This window comes from Cynocephalus volans, chromosome 4 (assembly GCF_027409185.1).
Source record: "Cynocephalus volans isolate mCynVol1 chromosome 4, mCynVol1.pri, whole genome shotgun sequence".
In the NCBI taxonomy this organism is placed as follows: Eukaryota; Metazoa; Chordata; class Mammalia; order Dermoptera; family Cynocephalidae; genus Cynocephalus; species Cynocephalus volans.
In genome coordinates this window covers 143,283,850-143,303,987 of record NC_084463.1, presented here as the reverse complement: position 1 = coordinate 143,303,987, position 20,138 = coordinate 143,283,850, and the positions used below count along the sequence as shown (strand labels likewise).

The following is a 20,138-nucleotide window of genomic DNA, read 5'->3' as shown; positions in this document are numbered from 1 at the left end:
GTGGCATCACTGGACTCCTGCAGCCTCTGCTTGCCTCCCTCCCATGATGTCCGTGCAGGAAGCCCTGAGGGCCTCCTGGAGGAGACGGTGAGTAGACCTGAAAGACTCCTGTCATCCATGTAGGAATGTCTGGGCTCCTTCTGTCCTGCTTCTGAAGAGTAAGAGGAGGAGCTTCCCATGTGGCTCACTCTGCCATGTGCTGCATTTATGACCAAAGCTCTTGGGGCTTCATCCCACACCTGCCATTCAAAAGCTGCGTGAACTTCCACAAGTGACTTAACCTCTCTGAGCTCCTGCTCCTTCATTTGTAAGGCAGGGATAGAATAGCACTGCCTCGCAGGGCTGTTGTAGGATGAAGACAGTTTATACGTGCAAGGTGCTTGGCACACGATGAGTGTGATGCGTGGTAGCTGTGCCTGGTCTCCTCTGAGCACGTGCCTGACCTGCCTTGCCATGCCAGGCTCACAGTAGGTGCTTCATCAACACTGGACAATCTACCTTTCCTGGCTCTTTCCTATATCTCTCTGAAATAGGAAGCGGTGGGCCTGTTGCCCACATTTTGCTGAATAGGCAAATAGAGGGAGAGAGAATGTAAGAGGCTTTCCCAAGGTCAGGGCTGAGGGAAGGGGCCAGGAAGGGAAAAACAAGCCTCTGTCATCCCCCAGTGTTCTCCAGACAACAGCAGCTTTGTTTGGGGAGGAGAGAAAATTCCTTCTGGAAACCCCTGCTGAGGGACCCACAGTATAGTGGTGAAAAACAGGACCTGCCCAAGTCCCTGAGGTCAGCTGAAAAAGTGACAGGCATTGAAGCCAAAGTACTTGTGGGAGCAGCTTTGCCTGCTGCCTGGGCCCTCTCCTCTAGAGCAGGCTGGGGTCCAGGGAACCAGAGGGGTCCTTACGCAAGACGGAGATGAAACTGCTCCTGTCGGCCAGGATCCACACCCCGAAGCCCAGGATCACTGCACCCAGGATCTGGAAGGAGAAGGGGGCGGTTAATGGGGAGCCCAAGAGCAGGTGGGTTGAGGGGCTCCCCCAACTACACAAGAAGCCCAGGCAAGAGGGACCCAGAGAGAGACACTTCCATCCTTCTCGAGCCCCAGGATGTTGGCATGGCCTCAGCTCCCAAACCCCAGCAGTCCAGACAGCAGGACCATGTGCGGGGAATCCCTCCTGCCTCCTGCCCTTCCCCCACCACCACGTGTGGTCAGACAGAGTCTACTGGTGCAGCCTACTGCCTGGGAGCCCTTCCTGTGCTCTTCTCTCCCCTCCAGCTCAGCTTAGGGCCTGGGAGCTTCCCAAACAAGGCTCCGCAGAAGGCCCTCCATGGACTTGAACATCAAAGCCAGCTTGTCCTTTAGATCTTAGCAAGAGGCCACCTTCCCCAGGAGCCTTCCTCGACTTCCCTAGGCAGACTAAGATGCCCCTATTCTGTGGCAATCACTGTCTGATCCTGCTTAATAGCATTCCCAGTGGGTCTAATTCTCTGCTGTGTTAATTTCTCTGGCAAGACTGTGAGCTCCCTGAGGGCAGGGCTGGGTTGAACATGGCTCTGAATCCCTGGCAGTCCTGTAGTACTAGGAGCTGAGTGGCTGAGGGAATGAATGAGCTCAGGACCCCAACTGTAAATGCAGGATTAGAAATGTAAGGGAATGAGGGGTGACTGAGAGGTGATGGGGAACAAATGAGAAGCCCAAGGGTTCCCTGACTTTCTCCCCTCCACCAGGGCAGGGGTCTATAGCCTTTGCTCAGGTACAGTCCCAGCCAAGATCCACCATCCCACCAGGCTGGCTAAGGCTAGGGAAGAGCCTGCAGTCTGGGGAAAGACACACGTTCCCTTTGGGGTTGGGGGTGGCCCTGTGTCACCCCACAAGGCTGGCCATTACCTGGGGCCTGGAATGGGTCCATCTGGTAGATAACCCATTTTGAGGATTCCACCTCAGCCACCATCCCATCATCTCAGGTCCAAGGCCAGCAGCTACCTGACGCCTACAGCCTGGGGTGAGCATGGGTCACAGGGTCTCCATCAGCATGTCTTATTGTCACTGGAGACTGGCCCCAGGGCCAGAGTGAGACATGAGACATGTGTCTCAGGTACAAAATGGAAGAGGCCACCAAAAAAAAAAAAAACCTTATAATCAAGATAGATAATATTTTGAAGAAATACTTTTTAGAAAACAAAATTAATGCAAAAAAATCCATGATGAACTACCAAGCTTTGAAATAAGATTTTGACAGGATCGGTATGACTCAGGCCTCCCATGGCTCGATGGGGTACTGCCTACTGGCCTGACCTTAGTCCCAGCCTCTGCAGAGAACTGCAGCTGGTGGCCAGGATGATGAAGGCACAGTGACCACGCACACTTGTCCCTCACTGTCTTCCACCAGGATCATCAGTGAGCTGCCATTTGTCCTCCCTCTCATCTAGCCAGATGGGCCCTGTTATTGTTCCCATTTTACACGCAGGGAAACTGAGGCCCTGGTTTCATCCATTAGATGGTGGCAGGAGAACTGTAGGGATATTTGGGATCCATCCTGGGCCCTATCCTAGAAAGCTGGTGTCTGGGGACAGGAAGGCAACTGAGGCAGTGGGGAAGGAAAGGATCCACTTGAGGATGGGGTCACCTTGTCCTTACTGTGAACAAAAGTTATACAGTAACTGAGGGTAAGGTTGTCAGAACAACAGGTAGAAACAGTTTGCTAACTACAGAGAAGAAACTTAATGATTGAGTACCGGTGTGACAACAGCCTGTCTGGCTACCTGCATCACAAGACCACCAAAGATAGTACCCACTGTCATAGACATATGGAGTTGGTGACGTTAGCTCGTTTCTTGCTTCTTGGCCTTTTCCACTGCTTTGCGCGGACTGCCTGTATAAACTGGGGCTCAACAAGGAGACTGCGTGGAGAGACTGCAAGCCCACCTTTGGGTCGTGGCCCGCCCGATCCACCAGCCTGTAAGTTACCCTCCTCACTAAAAATCCTTTGCTCTCATGGAGTGCCTGCCTGGTTTCTCAGTCTTAAGATACCTTGTCAGTTTGGTGGGCATTTTGCCTTTGCTCCACCTCCACACAGTGGGCTTTCTAGGACCTGGGAGTTTGGTTCTCAAAGACTCCTGCCCCCTTCCCCCCCTGCCCCCACCTCACAGCACAGCCAGGCAAGGGCCAGTCCTCAGGCCCACAGTCTGCCCCTCTGCAACTCAGGTCCACATGGACAAAACCCCCTGCCCCTCTCACCTCCTGCACTCGTGGGGCTAAGCAGGAGAACAGCCCCTCCAAAAAGGAAGTGGAAGGCAGGGCAGAAAATTCCCTCTGGGCCACATAATCCCATATAGATCAAAATCCCAGATGGCCCAACCAGCTCCTTGGCTTGCCAAGAGAAACCCAGAGAAGGAAGTCCCTGGTGCTGCACGCTTAGTCCCTTTGCGGGTCTGATGACCGCAGCCTGCCTGTGAGGTGTGGCTGGGCCAGTTGCCAGGCCATGAGACAGCCAGGAAGGAGGCTGGGCCGGGTAGCCTACCAGAGTGAGCTAGGCCCCATGGCACCCCCTTTCTCTGTGAACCAAGATGGGGGCCATAGGGCACGCCCCACATTAACCACCATCAGCCCAGCTGGAATACCCAGTGGAGGCTCATGGCCACAGCACCAGCTGCCTCTGGATTTCCTTGGACCTAAGAAAAGCAGATGGGGCACCTTACTGGGAGTTTGGGAGGTGGGAGCACAGGTAAGGAGGTATGCATGCAGAAGTGTGCATGATCACACACAGCAGCCAGGGTGATTTTTCCACACCACAAACCCAATCATGTGACCACTTCCCAATGTGCGTACAACAAAAACCAGAGCCCTTCCAGGACAGGCCTGCACAGTCTGTGCTCTGGAGAGAGAGGCACGTGCTGCCCACCAACACAAGCTCTGTAAGTGTAGAAACCGGGGTGCTCTGCCTGTGAACATCTGAACACGCCAAGGTGTCATACACATCTGTTGAAGGGTGATGTGCAAATGAACGACACACACAATGTCTCCTCCAGCCCTCTCCTCTCCCTCCCTCTCACCCTCCTGCGATGACAGCCGCCCTCCTCCCACCACAGGCAGTTGACACCTGACTCCTGCCAGCCCCTGGAGAAGCTGGGAGGAGGCCAAGCCCTGGATGGCCCAGACCAGCCCCAAGCTCTGGCCAGAGCAGTTTTTCCAGTCTCTGATTCTATAGGGCAGCCTGGAGCAGGACAGGAAGGGACACCCTGGCCAAAACCATCAACCCTGCTCCCTTTCTCTACTAGGTCTCAGCGCCTGTCTCCCCCACCCTCCCCCCACTGCATAGAGGACAGAAAGTATCTATGCCCTTGAACCCTACGCTCTGCCACCTCCTAGGCCAGAGCCCAGACCCCTTTCTCTAGTCCCTCAAGCCGCTAGGAATGGAGCCACAGTACTCCACCTCCTGCCCCCCGGTCCTGGCCTGTTGGCCCTTTAAGCTCGGCCTTGATCCAGAAGCCAAGCGCCTGCCAGGGAAAGCTTGGCTTTGCCTGTGTGGGCAGCTGCTTCCCAGAGGCCTGCTCCAGCCAGGAGGGGCCTGACCACCAGGCTGGGGAAGCCAAGGTGCCCAGGCCCTGCCCCTGCCCTAGGTGGGTCCCACGCCTGGTTGCTATGGGTGGAGGGCCGGAGCCATGGCGGGGCCTCAGCACAGTCCTCAAGGAGGGAGCTGGGGCTGGAGCTGGTGGACAAACAGCTGGGCAGGTAGCACCAGGGCTGTCCATGTGTGCTTGTGCACACATGTGTGTATGTGCACATGTGCCAGGAACACACCTGTGAGTATCTGTGCATTGGCTTAAAGTTATGATGGGGAATTTAGAATGGTTATTTATTTTCCAAACTTTCTATAATCTCATGTAACTTGTGATGTAAAACATTTTCCCCCACAAGTAACTCCCATCCACTGTAGAAAATTTGGAAAATACAGAGAAGCAAAAATATAAAATCAAAATTTCCAGGAACCCCAACATTCATATTCGGAGGTATTTTCCTCTCCTCTAAAAAATATTCATGTTTTTATGAATATATACATTTTAAAAATAAAATTGGATCATAAAAAACATCCTATTGTAGAACCTGAGTTTTTAACAGTGTGGGTGAACCAACAGCGTGCAGAAGCCATGGTTCCCACCACCACTCTGGGGTGATGAGGCCTCTCCAGGCCACTCGCAACTCCCACACACTGTCACTCTCACATTGACACATGCACCCACACTCACACACATACACACACCATCAACCTGGCAACTCCAAGGCAGGATTCAGTCAGTGCCAGGCCAGCGAGGAAAACAGAGGCCCCAGAAGAACCATCTCCAGATGTGCACGGAGCTTATCTGGGGGACCTGGCCAGGCCTGGGGAGTGGGTCTAGGGAAGGGGGAACATGTCCCCCAACCCTGGCCCAGGCCTGGCCTCCTCTTGCTCACCCTATTGGAGATCAGGGAGACATTCCCAACCACACAGATGCAGGTGTCATGGGGCAGTTGAGACCCAGAACTATAAGAGGTAAGTTCTCTATGTGGGAGGAGGGTCAGGACAGAATGAGAGAGATGTCAAGGGGCTTCTTCCAATAACTGCTGATGAGTTAGGGGGCATCCGGGAGCTCTCTTCTCCCCATAGCACCTCCAGCCTGGCCAGCCCAGGCTTTGGGTGCTCTAGGAGAGGAGAAGGCTGGATGGGAATCTAGTGCTTTACCAAAAAGCCAGCTGGGAATCTCCTCACTGCCCCAGCCCAATTCCACCCAGGACAGTTTGTCCTCAGCCCTCACCACCCATCCCCATGGCCCAGAGGGCTCTGGAGGTCTCAGGCTTGAATGTCCCTGGGAGGAGAGTCTGTTGGAGGCGGTCAGGGCACTGGCTGTACTTACAAAGAAGAGCAAATTGAAGAGGAAGAGAAAGTATTTGGTGACTTTGATACAGGCTGACCCCATCCTGCTGGTCCTGGAGCTCCCTGGGGAGAAGAGAGAAAGCAGGTAGGTCAGTGCAGGGTGGGGCCAGGGTGGGGGGAGGGGGCGCCAATGCTGGCGGGTCTCTGTGACCCCTGATCCCAAATCATCTCAGTTCATCCTCACAGCCACCCCATGAAGTAAGTACTACAACTGCCCCTGCTTTACAGGACACTGAGGCCCAGAGAGGTTAGATGACTGGCCCAAAGCCACACAGCCAGGAAGTGTGGTCCTCTAAGCAGTCTCAGCCACCTGACTCTCGGCAGTCAGGGTCTGAGTCAGCCACTCCACCAGGGCTGTGGCTGGAGGGAAATTAAGTGGGGAGACCCTCACCTCCACAACCCCAGGCCCTTCAACTTGCCCAGATGGACTGTGGTCGAAGCCAGGAGATCAGCAAGTTAGTGATCAACTGACAGAGACCCAGAGGTGACACCTGTGGCTTGTTCTGCAGATCTGCAGTCTCCTTTTAGGACATAGAGGGCTGGGGCAGTGGGGGCTGCCGAGGACAGAGAGAAAGAGATCCGGTTTCTCAGAAAAGGGACTAGGGCTCCCCCCACCTCCGCCATTACAAAGGGAATAAATATGCATTATAGAATATCCAACAAATGGAGAAAAATAGAAATTAACAAAAATTTTTATCTCACCCCAGAGATAAAAAATTTTCATCCTTTAAGTAGCTATACTTACAGTGTGTACATGCATAACAAATGGTTTTAAACAAAATTGGGCTCGTCCTATATATAGTGTTTTGTAGTCTGCTTTTTTGTTCTACAACATACAATCTCTGTATGCTGATAAAATGTGCTTCTACAACGTAACTTTAACGTTGCATAGGATTCCATCCTATTGATCAGTACTTACCTAACATGTTGGGGGCCACAGACTCCCCGGAAAATTCATGTATAGGTAGTATTTTGCAAATAATTTCTGGGGGTTCATGGACCCACTCAGGAACCTCAAGGACCCCAGGTTAAAGTCTCACACACAGATATTTTACAAAGCACCAAACCAGTACTCTAAGACTGGACACACAGGTTATTTCCAAGTTTTCAGAGTCACCCTAGATGACATAAGTCGTGCTGTGAAATGATGTGATCCATGCTTGAGCACACTGTGCCCCCCAACAGCGAAATCCCAGGCAAAGGAAGAGGGAAGCTGGAAGCTGGCTGCCCTTGCCCCCTCCCTGAAGACAGACAATCCAGGAATGGCAACTGCCAGCCCTCAGGCCCTGTGGGGTGAAGGGAGCCAGCAGGGCAGCTGGGCAGGACAGCTGGGCGGGACAGCTGCATGGGCAGAGCTGGGCTGGGGCGGTGGGGGGAGGGGGGGGCCAGGCACCAGGCCCAGCTGTGCTCCCACTGCTCCACGGAGGGGAGGAGGAGGAAGAACAGGCTGCAGAGCAGAAAGGAAGGAGGGTCAAGGCCCTGCTTCACTCCTTCCTCCTCCTAAAGTCTTGTGAATTTCCCCATCGACATGTAGTCTCCCAACCCTTTTCTGGACATACTAACAATCCACAGTCTTCTGTCATCTTTGCCAAGCAGGAGCTCAGCATCTCCTTTACATACCTCCAGCGATGGGGGAGGGGTTGGGGGGAGGCTCACAACCTCCCGAGAGGTCCAGTTCAGCTTTCTGCAGCCTTTGTTGGAGGAAGTTTCTTTGGCTGCCTTTCTAAAATTCAGATTTGGACACAACATGAAGCAAAGCTTCAAAGAAAGAACAGGCTGCCTGTGTGGTAGTGAGCTTCCTGTCACAAATGGCATGGAAGCAAAGTGTGAATAAATATTTACTTACAGGGAATTTGAGTGTGACAGGGAGAGGGTGGATTAACTGGCTCTTCCAGTCTACGAGAGCCCAAGGCCTGGGTCTGAGGATTGCAGATGGTGGTGACTCAGGAGCCTGGGAAGTCTGGCCTTGGCAACTCCCCCAGGGCCTCTCCCAGACCTGGAGAGAAAAAGACATGACTCCCCCATATCAGCAGAGCCAGAGATCTGGGATGCCCAAACCCAGGCCTGGCCGGGAAAGGCCTGCCGGGGCCGCGCAACAGCAAGGAGAGCTGTTGGTTTTCCTCTCTCGCGCCTCCCAGCTCAGTGCCTGACACACCACAGGCACTTCATAAACTCTCCGGAACAAAGCAGCGAGAGAGGAAAGATCCTTTCCCAGAGCCAGACGTGTTTTTCTTTCCTACCGGGACCTGCTTTGTTTCAGCATGGCTGAGTCTCCTTCCAGTGCATGACACAGGCGCACCCTGAGGGACCGGCCCAAACTCAGCACCCAAGCAGCGCTGGATAAGTCACCAGCAACCAGCATGGCGGTGCCCTTGGCATTCTTGTGAAATTGGAGAAGTGTGGAAACAGCCCCTTGGCGACTGCGTCAGACCCGCTGTGTTACAGTTTCAGAAAGTCCAGGAAAGGGGTTTCTACACTTTCCTGCTCTTGCATGATCTGCTGAGGCTGGGTCTCCAGAGCAGCCTCAAAGGGAGGTGGGCATTCAGAAAAGGGGAGCTTTTAGAAAAGAGTAAATATGGGGTCTGCTGAGGGAGGAGGAGTGGGCACATGTGAGAAGCACCTACTTCAAGGGGCCATTCTCAAAGATCAGCCCCTCGTTCCTCACAACCAGCCCACGAGCTGGGTATTCCTAGGGGACCTGAGGCTCAAACAAGTTAAGTTACTTGCTCAAGTACCACAGCTCATAAGCGGTGGGGGTTTCCAAAGCCCAAGATCTTTCCCCTGTGAAGTGCTCCCTTCTGGCAAGTGGCCAAAACTATAAAGGGATCTCTAGGGATTCCTCTGTCCAGTTAGGTGGTGAGTATCAAGGTGACTGCTCAAAGCTACTCAGGTTAGTGGGTAAAGAAAAGTCTAGGAAACCTCCCTGCCAAGGTCCCAACTCAGCAGCATCAGGCCCACACCCAAGGCAGATACTGCTGGGCTGCTATTCCCGATATTCCAGATGCTGGGCAACCTTGGCTGGTCTCTGGGTCACTCACACAAATTGCATCAGGCATTGGGCTAAGCCCTTCAGCACCCTATAAGCAAATTGAGGCACAGGGGAGTGAAGGAGTGTGCCCAACGTCACCAGTAGGTGGACAGGCAAGGACAGAGCCCAGGGTGCTGTTGCCTTAGGCCACTCCATCCTCTACATCCATGTAGGAGGCAGCTGGGTGAGTTCAAGCACTGAAATAAGAGCTAGGCAGCCCCTGACTGGCAGGCAGCCCAGCCAATCGGATGGGCCCAGAGGCTACCTGGGAATCGCTTGAGGGAAGAGAAGGTGCTGGAACCAGAGCCTGGGATAGGCGGCTCCAGGGCACATTGGGCAATATCCAAGATACAAAGTCTTTCCGCCCTGTAGGTACAGACGTTTCCACCTCACAGTGACAAGGAGTGGATGGTTCCACAAAGGGCAGGGCTCAGCTTGGCTTAGGTTGGGGACACACCCAGGGCACCCCACGATAAGGTGCAGCATGATCTTCAGGGAACCCACCACCACCAATCCCTGAGGAGACTTCACAGTTGGACTCAGAGGGCCCACTGAGGAGTGGGCCTCAGTCTCTCATCTGTGGGATGGAGACAAGAGTTGGTATGGGCTAGAGGTCAACAATTATAGCCTGAGGACCAAATCTAGCCCCTGCCTATTTTTTGTCTAGTTTGCAAGCTAAGAACACATTTTACATTTTAAAATAGTTGAAAAAAAAAATAAGGGCTGAGCCCGTGGCTCACTCGGGAGAGTGTGGCGCTGGGAGCCCCGAGGCCGCGGGTTCGGATCCCATATAGGGATGGCCGGTTTGCTCACTGGGTGAGCGTGGTGCTGACAACACCAAGTCAAGGGTTAAGATCCCCTTACCGGTCATCTTTTAAAAATAAATAAATAAATAAATAAATAAAATAAAAAATAAAAAGATTTTGCAATGCATGAAAATTACATGAACTTCAAATTTCTGTGTCCATAAATAAAGTTGTATTGGCACACAGCCACACTCACTGGACTAAAACATTTACTATCTGGCCCTTTGCAGAAAAGTTTGCCAACCTCTGGTGTAGGGGAGCAGAGCGTGTACAGACAAGTGTCTGTAAGAGGCAGCGAGCCTCAGGACCACCCTTAGCGTGGGGTCTTGGGGAAGAGAAACAGCAAGCTGGGGGGCAGGAACTGGCTGCCACTTAGAGAGAGAAGACAGGATCCCTGGACTAGGGTTCATTTACTGGCTGTGCCAACACATGACCACAGGGAAGTGACTTCCTGGGCCTCATTTTCCTCTAAGTGGGACTCCTAATTGCACCCCCTGTTGTGAAGAGATCGTGAGATCAGTGCCTGGCATAGCCAGGGCTTAGTGTCATTGGCTCAGTACTGACAGAAGAGGTGAGGGGTGAGTGTTTCATTTACAGATGAAATTCAGCAAAAAGAACTTTCCCGTATGTTATACTTTCTTGTATATACTTTCTGTAAACACTGGAGGGTCTGCCCAAGCTTTCCTGCTAGGCTGTGTTTAAAAAACTGACAACACAAGGGAATGAGATGCAAGCACATCTCATGGGAAAATTCCAGAATAGTCACAGAGACCTACGTGAGCAGCAGGATGGAGGTGCTGATTTTATGCTGTACTTGATAACAGGTAAATTGACCATTTCTAAGCAACTGCAATTCAAATTGACCAAACATGTCATTTTATGCCAAATCGGTTTGTACTCATACAACAAAATATTATACTAATATTTTACTAACTTCTACTCATCCCTTAATAATCACCTCAGACATCATATCCTCCAGGGAACCTCCTACTCCAGCTACTGCCACTCCCTGACCCCCAATACATATTCTGGTTGGGACATTCCCTTTCTGCTTCCTTCCAATAGTGCTGGATATTGGAGCAACTCCCAGAACAGGCTGTGGCCTGGGTTTAAATGCAGTTCTATCACCTCCTGGCTTGTGACCTTGGACAAGTGACTTAACCTCTCTAAGCCTCACTTTTCTCATCTGTGAAATGAAGAAGATAAAGCCTATTTTGCAAATCTGTCCAAATGTTAAATTCAATGATGCGGGTAAAATGCCTGGCATATGGTAGGCTGTCAAAGATGGCAGTTACTGTAACTCATGCTATACCGTAACTTTCCACATGTTACTTGTCCACCGCCCCTGTGGACTGTGATGCACTGAGGGGAAGACTATGTGTAATTATCAGAACAAAGTAGGCTCCCAACAAATGTTGCTGAATGAAAGACTGGGTGGAGGGATGGATGGTGGGATAGATGGAGGGATGGATGGAGGGATGGATGGATGGAGGCAAGAGGGGAAGGGGAAGACTGCCACCAAGAATACCAGGACTTACAAGTGCTAGCCTCCTGAAGGGAGTCTGAGATCCAGCCCCTAAGTCAGCTGAAACTATTTTCAGACCTCTCCTGTCCTCACCCAATGGTTGGGATAGGGGACATGTAGGATAAGCACCCAAGCCAACTCTGAAGGCCAGAACCCATAACCAAGCCTCCCTCACCTCCCCTGCAGCCCCTGGGTGCAGGAGGTGGGAAGGGGGAAAGGCCTGTGTCTTTGAGAGAACTCCTTTTCTATGTTGCCCACCCCCTCATGAGTTTGCACCTATGGAATAGGAGACTTGGTTTGTCCCTCACCTGAGGATGGGGAAGGAGCCCTCCAGCCTGACCTGAGAACACATATGTTCCCAAATAGCCTTGGGGAGACCAAGCAGTGTGGTGGCCACAGCCCCTCCAGGCACAGAGTCAGGAAGCACAGGCTCGATCCCTGCTCTGACGGGAAACACAATATGTGACCAAACACAGGTAACTGCCCTCCTTGGACCTGCCGCCTACCTGTCAGATGACAGACTTGGACCAGAGCAGTGTTTTCTAGAGCGGTTCCACAGGAGATGAGGCCTAGAAGACTCTGCTGCACTGTTAGGAACAGAAGGCTTCACTGTCACCAAGTTTGTGGAGCACCAGTTCTCCTCCCCGAGAGCCACTGTACATTAGACTACTCACATCCCGAGATGCCAGCAGCAAACCCTAGTGAGTCATTCCCAAACTTAGGTGAAGCCATTTTTCACTTAATAGCTCTTAACACCACATGAAACCCATCTTAGGAAACACCAAATCAAAGGCTTTGGAAGGTCTCTTTGGGGCCAGGACTCTAAGTGCTGTAGGATTCAGAGAAGGGGAATAAACAGCCCCTCCACCCACCTAGTGGCTCAGACTGAACACCTAAGAGCCACGCTTTGTCTTCCCCTTCATCTTCTCCACAAATGTGTCTTCTCCAAGTGCAGCTTCCTGGCTGGTCATGGTTCCACTCCTGCCTCACCAACCACACAGCAGGGAGGACTCTCTGAAAAATGCAACCCAGATCTTGGCTTCCCCTGCCTGCAACCCTCCAATGGTGATGTAGCCACCACTGCTGTATTTCCTGCAAAATTCAGTCTTTGTGTGGCCGACAGGACTCTGCCTGGTTTGCCCTGCCCCTCCTCTGTCCTCTTTACTCATCCCCCCGTCCCCTTGCACACACACATTTGGCAGCTTTCTTACTGTCCCAGTACACCTCAGGGCCTTTGCACTTATGATGCCTCTGCCAGACCACTCTTCTTGCAAAGCCCCCTGTAGGCCTTGGCTCAGAAGGCTGAGATCCCTCCTCCCTGAGACCTTCCCTGAACATCCAGTCTATACAGTGGGCCTCAACTGCAGCTGCTCATTAGAATCAAAATATGCCAATGCCTAGTCCCCCTGCTCCTGCCCACCCAAGTCATCAGAATCTCAGGGTGGGGGCTCCCCAGGTGACTCTAGGGAGCAGCCAGTTTTGACCTCTGGGTCTGTCACATGGCCCCCTCACTGCAGCCATCTTATCTGTTCATTAGTGTGTCTGTATCCCCCACTAGAATGTAGGCTTAAGGGGAGAGGCCATGCCTGTCTTATTCACCCTGTGTCCCAGAGCCTGGGACAGTCCTTCATACACTGTAAGCACTCAGTGTGTATTTGCAGGAAGGGGGCAGGGACTAAAGAGGTCAGGAAATGGGAGACTAGACAACCCGACTTTGATATTGCAATTGGCGGTTTCTGGTCCTTAGAAATAACATCGCGGGCTAGAGGAGGGGCTGGGGATGGGTCACTTCTCACCCCAAGATTGGATTTTAATCACCTTTGGGTGAGAAAAGCTGATGGAAGCTATGGACTCTCTCTCTATAAATATGCACACAGGCTGGCAGTCACATGCTTCCATCCCACTTCAGGGAGTCACATACCCTCAAAAGCCCTCCTGGGAGCTAAGGCTCTGTCTTCTCCAATCTCCCAGATGCTCTAACCCAGTGGTCCCCAGTCTTGGTTGCACACTGGAATTACCCCAAGAAGCTCTAAGAATGGCTGATGCTGCCAAAGGTCCTGATAAGTTGCTCTGGAGTAGAGCCTGGGCATCAGGGTTTTTTAAGCTCTCTGGGGATTCTGATGTGCTGAGACCCGCTGCCGTAGCTCCATCTCCAGCACAGCCCAGGCCCTCTGCTCTTGAGCGGAATATAGGCAGGCCTAGGTTTCCTCGTACATCTGTGCCTGGCACAATGGTGTCTGAGAAACAGTGCCAGATGAAGCTCCCTGCACCTTTGTTCCACTCTTGACTTTCTGAAGGCTCATTCCCCTCAGATCATTTACCCCAGAGCAATGTCACTCTGCATGAGAAGACTTTTGAGATCACTGCATTTTTCAGAGGAGCCCAGAGAGAGAAAGAGAACGCAGGTAGCACAGCAAGCTCGGGCTGAGCATGAAATAAAGGACTTGGAGATTCCCGGTCCAGATCTCTTCTCTCTCTCCCTGCTGCCCTGCCCCTGCTCCCTGGGGCTTCTGCATGGACAGGTATAAGGAGCATTGGACTCAGAGTCACACAGATGGCCCTTGGATCCCACTCCTGGCTATGCCATGTATCTGCCCTTGGGATAGATATACTACATGTATAGTGACCTTGGGAACTGCAGAGCTGCTGTCTGGTCAGTGGATGGGGATGCTACCCTGCCCACCCCATGCAGGTGTGCAGGTGGACTGCCATCAGACTGGCACACAGAAGGGCTCAATCCATGCTGGTGCTGGCCTTCTCCCCTACTCTCTCTGTCTAAAGATGCCATATCTGCCACATCTTGCCAGCTGCATGGCCTTGGACAATCACTTCACCACTGTGCCTCAGCTTTCCCACCTGTAAAATGAACATAATAATGGGTTATGGTGAGGCTTCAAGGAGTTAGTATCTGTAAAGTGCCTGACACCCAGTGTCAAATAAATGCTAACAATTATGGTGGTGATGATGATAAGTATCCGGAAGTTGTTGATTTCCTGACCAGTAGTCTGCAGCCCTCTGAGGGCTTGATCCAGCCTCCGAATGTGTGCCTGGCCTGGAGGCCTCCCTGCCAGACGATGGCCACTGCTGCTCTGGGGCAAGGGGATAGGGGAGAAGCAGGGCGGGGCTGGACACCTAAAGGAGGGTCTCTGCCCCAGCCTCTGGGTTATGCCAAAGGGGCTTGCCTGAGGCTCAGAGGCCCAGCCAGTCTGGTGAGTCTGGCAACTGATCCAATCCGTAGGCACTCAGTCTGCCCACTGGGGCAGAAAGTGGAGTGAGAAAGTCTGGCCCGCTGTTCTGCTCTGGAAGCCAGCCCATGGCAGGTACTCTATCTGCAAGCTTGTTCTCTGGACTTTGTCCCGATTGCCATGGACAGAGGCTGGTCACAGGCAGCTGTGTTTGTTTTCATGTTTGACAGGTGATGTGCTTCCTGAAACCCCAGCTGACTCCAGGGACTAGTTTTTGACCTCCCACTATTTTATTTTTCAGTCTGTGATCTTACTCTTGTTGTTGTTGTTAAAACAAAAAGGGGGGAAAAAAAGCTGTTACTCTGGGCAACAAGAGAATCGTGAGGCCATAAAGCAGAATTAGGATCTCAAGTTTCCTTTGAAACCTTGGTTTGAATCTCAGATCTGCTTCCTACTAGCTGTGTTTAGGGAGTCACTAAACATCTCTGAGCCCCAAGGTCTTCACCTCTAACACCAAGATGCTAGCGAGACCCCCATCTCACAAGATTGTTGGAGGATTGCAATAAGACATGGAGAGACCTTTGAGAGCACTGTCAGCTGCTCACAGGCCAATCCCACCACTACCACAACCATCATGGATCGGAAGAAACACATCCAAATCAAACCTTCCCAGGAATCACAAGATCTTAGAGCCCAAAGGGCTTCCCTGTTTGTCTTACAGATGCGAAATCTGAAGGCTCGTTAAGGAACAGACCTGTCACATGATCCCAGGAGCCAGTGTGACAGGCTCCTACTAGTTCAAGGACCTTAACACCCTGGAGCTGGGATTGCCTCCTGGCATTTGGGAGGCAGGGGAGGGGGAAGGATCCCAAGGGTACAAGAGCTACACAGGCCAGCAGCCACCCCTGGCCAGACTGTGTACAAGAGTGACAGCACTTTATAGTCTATATCATGCCATGACCCACTGTCTCTCATTTAATCTCTGTAACACCCTCCACTGAGAGATCATTATCCCCATTTAACAGATGGAGAAATTGAGACTCAGGTTCAGTGACTTGCCTAGAGCCCCACAAGTAAGTGGCTGAGCCATGATTAAAATTCAGATCTGACTGAGACCAGAGCTCCTTCTTCCTTACCCACTTCCTAAGGGAATGAGGTGGATGATGGAGCCCATCCACCCCCACCCTTCCTCACCCCTGCCTGCAGCCTGCTCCCACTCCCCATCCTGCCCCAGCTCCCAGAGGCCTGACTCTCAACTTCCCGTCAGGAAGGAAAAGATCAGCCCCACCAATCCTGGCCAGGATGTTCCTTCAGTTTTGATGATGAGGCCAACAGATGTGGCCCTTCTCAGGAGGTTTTGCTTTGCAAACCAAGCATGAAGAAGGGGGCCACTCTGATGGGAGAGTGCAGAACAGGCAGAGCAGACACCTGGAGCCCTCCAGCCTTCCTACCTGGCCAACACACAGCCAAAGATGAAAGTTGAGGCTGAACCATAGCCTCCAACCTCTTGCTGGTCATGGCTCTCTTTCTTGACTATTTTCGGCCTCCCTAGCAGGCTGCTTGGGCCCCATGAAGCCCCTGTTCCCTCCCAATGTTGCGTCCCAAGGCTCAGGTTCATAGTGCCAGAAAGGCCTTTAATATCACCTAGTTCAGTCCCCATTTCTCAGATGAAGAGACTGAGGCCCAGAGAAGAAAATAAACCCCATCCTTCATGGGAATGTGTATGCTCATTGTGGATGTTGGGGGACAGGGAGGAGATTGCTTAGGGCAGTCAGTGCTTCTCAGCCTGTTTCTTATCATGATACACACAAAGAAGTATACCTACCTATTCTGCACACTGAAATGGACAGACAGAACTACACCTGGCCTGCAGTGACCAGCCCAGAACTCTGTTCCCAAGGGCTGAGAAAAATAATCATCTCAACACACCTGTAACCCATTTGGGCTCAATGGTTGGGCAGCACTAATTTAGAAGGACATTTAGGGACTAGATGAGAGTCTGTGAGAGCTCCAGGTTCCCAGGTGACTCTCAGGAGTCAGCTACCTGTCAAAGACCTCTACCTCGCCCCATGGCTGGGGACAGAATTATGAACCAGATCGCAGTATGGACTTTGAATTGAGAGAGACCTAAATTCCACTCCCATTTCTCAGATCTGTGTCTTTGGCAAGTAACCTATTCACCTTGAGCCTCTATGTCTTCACCTGTAAAATGGGCTATCAAGGCTTGTGCAGGAAGAAGGCAGAATCAGCTTGCCAGACCCCAGGATGTGAACATGACAGAGGTAGAGGAGACTCTGGGAAGAGGTCCCCTCCCCACATGGCAGAGAGGAGGGTACAAAGAATGCTTGCCTCTTGAGGTGTGGTACAGACACAAGGTTCCTACAGATTTCCCCAGGAAGCTTACCATCACCCAAAAACTTGAAATGGAGGTCAGGCAGAGGGAAGACTGAGGACAAAAGGGAAATTTACAAAAGAACCGCCTCTGTTGGCATTGCCTCACTAATCTTGTCTCATTTAACCCCAAATCCCCAAGTAGGATCACTGGGACTCAGGAGGGTGCTGGCACTTGCCCTGGTCACATAGAGTACAGGGGACCAGCTGTGCTTTGCACTCACAACCCTCTGACTCGGGTGTCCAATGTCCTACCTACTTTGTGATACTGCTTCCTACCACTGCAGCATTCTCATGAGACGGGAGTGGTCACTAAGGCCAGGTTTTTGAAGTGCTATTCCCGGGTCCCAAGCCCACGGAATCACAGCATCCAGGGATGGGGCCAGGTGTCTGTAGGTTTAACACACAGTATGCCCAAATTCTCGCCCTACCCCAGCCAGCTGTGACAGAGGTGGACACAGAGGGTGAGGCTAAAACAGCAGGACATGAATCCAGGCTTAAGACTCTAACGTGACTTCAAAGGGGACAACACTCCCTCCTCCCACAGGAAATGGCTCATGGGTCCAGAAGGCCTCAGGGGCTGCCTGCCCTGGGCTCCCAAGTGGCTGTTCTCCACGGAGAGTTTCCATCCTGAGCCACTGCCCACTGCAGTCCAGCAAATCCCCACTCCAGGCTGGCCCCGAGCTGGACACAGGAAACAAATAAATCAAACCCATCCCTGCCCTCAGGGAGTGCCCAGACTGGAAGGGCACAGACATGAAAGTGAGCAATTATTCACCAACATAATCATGAAGCTACATGGTGATTCCACTCCACCTCGAGCTCTCCCTCAAGGAGACAAGGGACAGGAGAGACTCTTTAGAACATAGTCACCAGTATTTAACAATAACAAAAGCCAATGTTTTTGCACAGTTACTACTTGCCAGAGGTGCACTAAGCGCCTCCCATAGCTCAGTGTATCCTCGCAATGGTCCTGTGAGATAAGCACTGCTGTTAACCCCACTTGACAGCTGAAGAAACTGAGACTCGGGGTGGTAAAAGGAGTCACCCAAGGTCACACAGCTGGTGAGGCTGGGAGTTGACCCCCAACAGTCTGACCCAGAGTTCTGGTGCTTTACTGTCATGCTACGCTGCCTGCAGAAATGAAGTTATAAATGATAGGCAATTAAAATAACCCCAGCAAGGCCCAACCTAGATTAACTGGGTTTTGCAGACCAGACACCAAACGCACCCAACTGGAGATACTCTGGGGCTATACTAAACACCAGGGACCAGCTCACATACTCATCCCAGGGCCTAGACATCTCAGGGCAGGTGGCTAACAAAAGCTAACCTCTGAGCCAGGGCTGGGGTTCCCTGGGGTGTGGGCCCTGAGCAAACAGGGAAAGGGAGGAGGACTCTAATCAAGGACCCCACATGGCAGCAGGCAGGCCCTTCAGTCACATCACACCCCCCTCGGGCACTGAGCTCAGAAAGGAAGAGATGGAGCAGCTGAAATGCCTCCTTCTCCAGGCCGCCTTCTTAGATCATTCTCCTGCCCAGACCTTCATGGAGCACTACCTGGCAGCCTTAATTATCTTGGCATGAGTACTTAGGGTGGGCATCAGACAGACACAGCTCTGTCTACCTCTTCCTAACTGGAACTTAACCTTTCTGAGCCTCAGTTCCCTCATCTGTAAAATGGGCGAATACTCCCTTCCTCCTAAGCCTATAGGTCTCAGCACCTTCCTAGGCCTGAGAACCGTTTGCGCGTTAGGGGTACTTGATGGGGAGAGAGAGGCCACAGTGAGAGGGTGAGCAAGAGACAGTGAAGGCAAAGCGCTGCATACAGGTGCAGGGTGCTCTCCAGGGACCACCAGGTGACAACACAGAGTGGTGCAGGTGGGGTCTTCTGGCTGAGACCCAGCTGGAGGCAGCTCAGCCCAGGCAAGGCCCCAGGCTCTCTGGGGCCACACCCCTCTCTCCCTCAGTTCTCCCTTCCTTTTCTCTTCCCTTCTGGATGCTTCTGTATCTCTGCCAGTGGCTGCTCTGAGCCTTCCTCCTCTGCCCTGTCTCTGGGACCATCTCTCTACCATCCTGGACATCCAGAGTGCCCAGGGAAACCTCACCTAGACACAGAGCCTGGAGCCTAGTCCAGCCATCCCTCCCCATGGTGGGCACCCGGCTCCAGGGAGGTGTGGCCCCGAGAAATCCATTTCCACAGTCAACTTCAGGGATCTTGGCCCTCTGAGACCAGGACAAAGGGCTATGCCTCCCAGAGAGTGGGCCCCTGGGTCCCAGGCAGGGTAGTGGCCATTCAAACAGCCTAGGTACTTGGCAGTTCGGGCAGGAAAGGTGGAAATAGAGGAACACAGCGTGATCTGTCAGGCCTCCTTCCCTAGGGCTCCCTGGGCTTCTTGAGCTGCTCTGGGATTGCTGAAGAGCCACGGTGGCTTGGGCAGACTCTGGTCCCCTCGGGGTGGGTTCAGCCAGGGTGGCCACGGGCCTCAGCACCTGCCAGGGCCTTGAAAGTTGTTCTGGCTTCAGAGTGATTGGAGGGTAGGCAGAGGGGGTCACTGACTTGGTGGGGAGATAAGGGGGTAAAAAGAGGCAGAGGAAGGTGCGGAGGGGAGAGTGAGAGATGCAGAGACAAGAGAATGACAGGGAGAGAGGGACAGAGAGACAGTCCCAAGTGAAGGGTGCCTTCCCTGCATCCAGGGCTCCCACCTGCAGTCCCTGTGAGGAAGCCCAGAGGGTCCCAGGGTGAAATTGCCCAAGTGCAGGTCCCGCTGACTCAGGAAGGATCCCACCTTGGGAGGCAGCCCAGCTCCTCCTCCTGGGCCATGCCACAGGCTGATTTGCATGCTCAGCCCTCACCCTGTTCTGTAGCCAAGAGCCCTGCCTCCCCTTGTAGCCTCAAGGGATGGGCTACCCTCTGGTGCTCACCCACTTCTGCCCCCCTGACTAGCCATTCACAATGGCCCCTCCCCTCCCCAGCCCATTCTTCTCAGCTGTGGCCTCCCCTAGATTCCAGGAGCAGCAGGTGATGCCTGGAAGGACCACCCGCCCCTCCCGCCCCCACCGAGATTCCTGAGCAGGCTGCTGGGCTGGGTCTTTGTCATCAGGAGAGGTGCTAGAGTGCTCTGTGCCAAGCCACTGAGAGCCTCCTAAGGATGCTAGAGCAGAGAGAAGGGACCCCAACCAGCAGCAGCTAGGTCAGAATGAGCACCCAGGTTCCAAATAGCCAAGGAGGAAAGGGAGCACGCCCAGCCAGCTCTACCCTATAACCCACCACTCTCCTTCCCTAACCCTCAGCCT

At 52.7% G+C, this 20,138-nt stretch overlaps 1 protein-coding gene across 2 annotated transcripts in view; it reads right to left on the bottom strand.

The window, feature by feature from the left end:
* CD82 (CD82 molecule) overlaps positions 1-20,138 on the bottom strand; it is a 51,499-nt gene that overhangs the window by 18,252 nt on the left and 13,109 nt on the right. For both annotated transcript variants that reach the window (XM_063094575.1, XM_063094576.1), the window contains exons 2-3: positions 5,887-5,969; positions 899-971 (exon numbers count right to left, since the gene is read on the bottom strand). In XM_063094575.1, coding sequence (XP_062950645.1) covers positions 899-971; positions 5,887-5,949 — 136 coding nt within the window. In that variant the 5' untranslated portion in view covers positions 5,950-5,969. The remainder of the gene's footprint in view (positions 1-898; positions 972-5,886; positions 5,970-20,138) is intronic.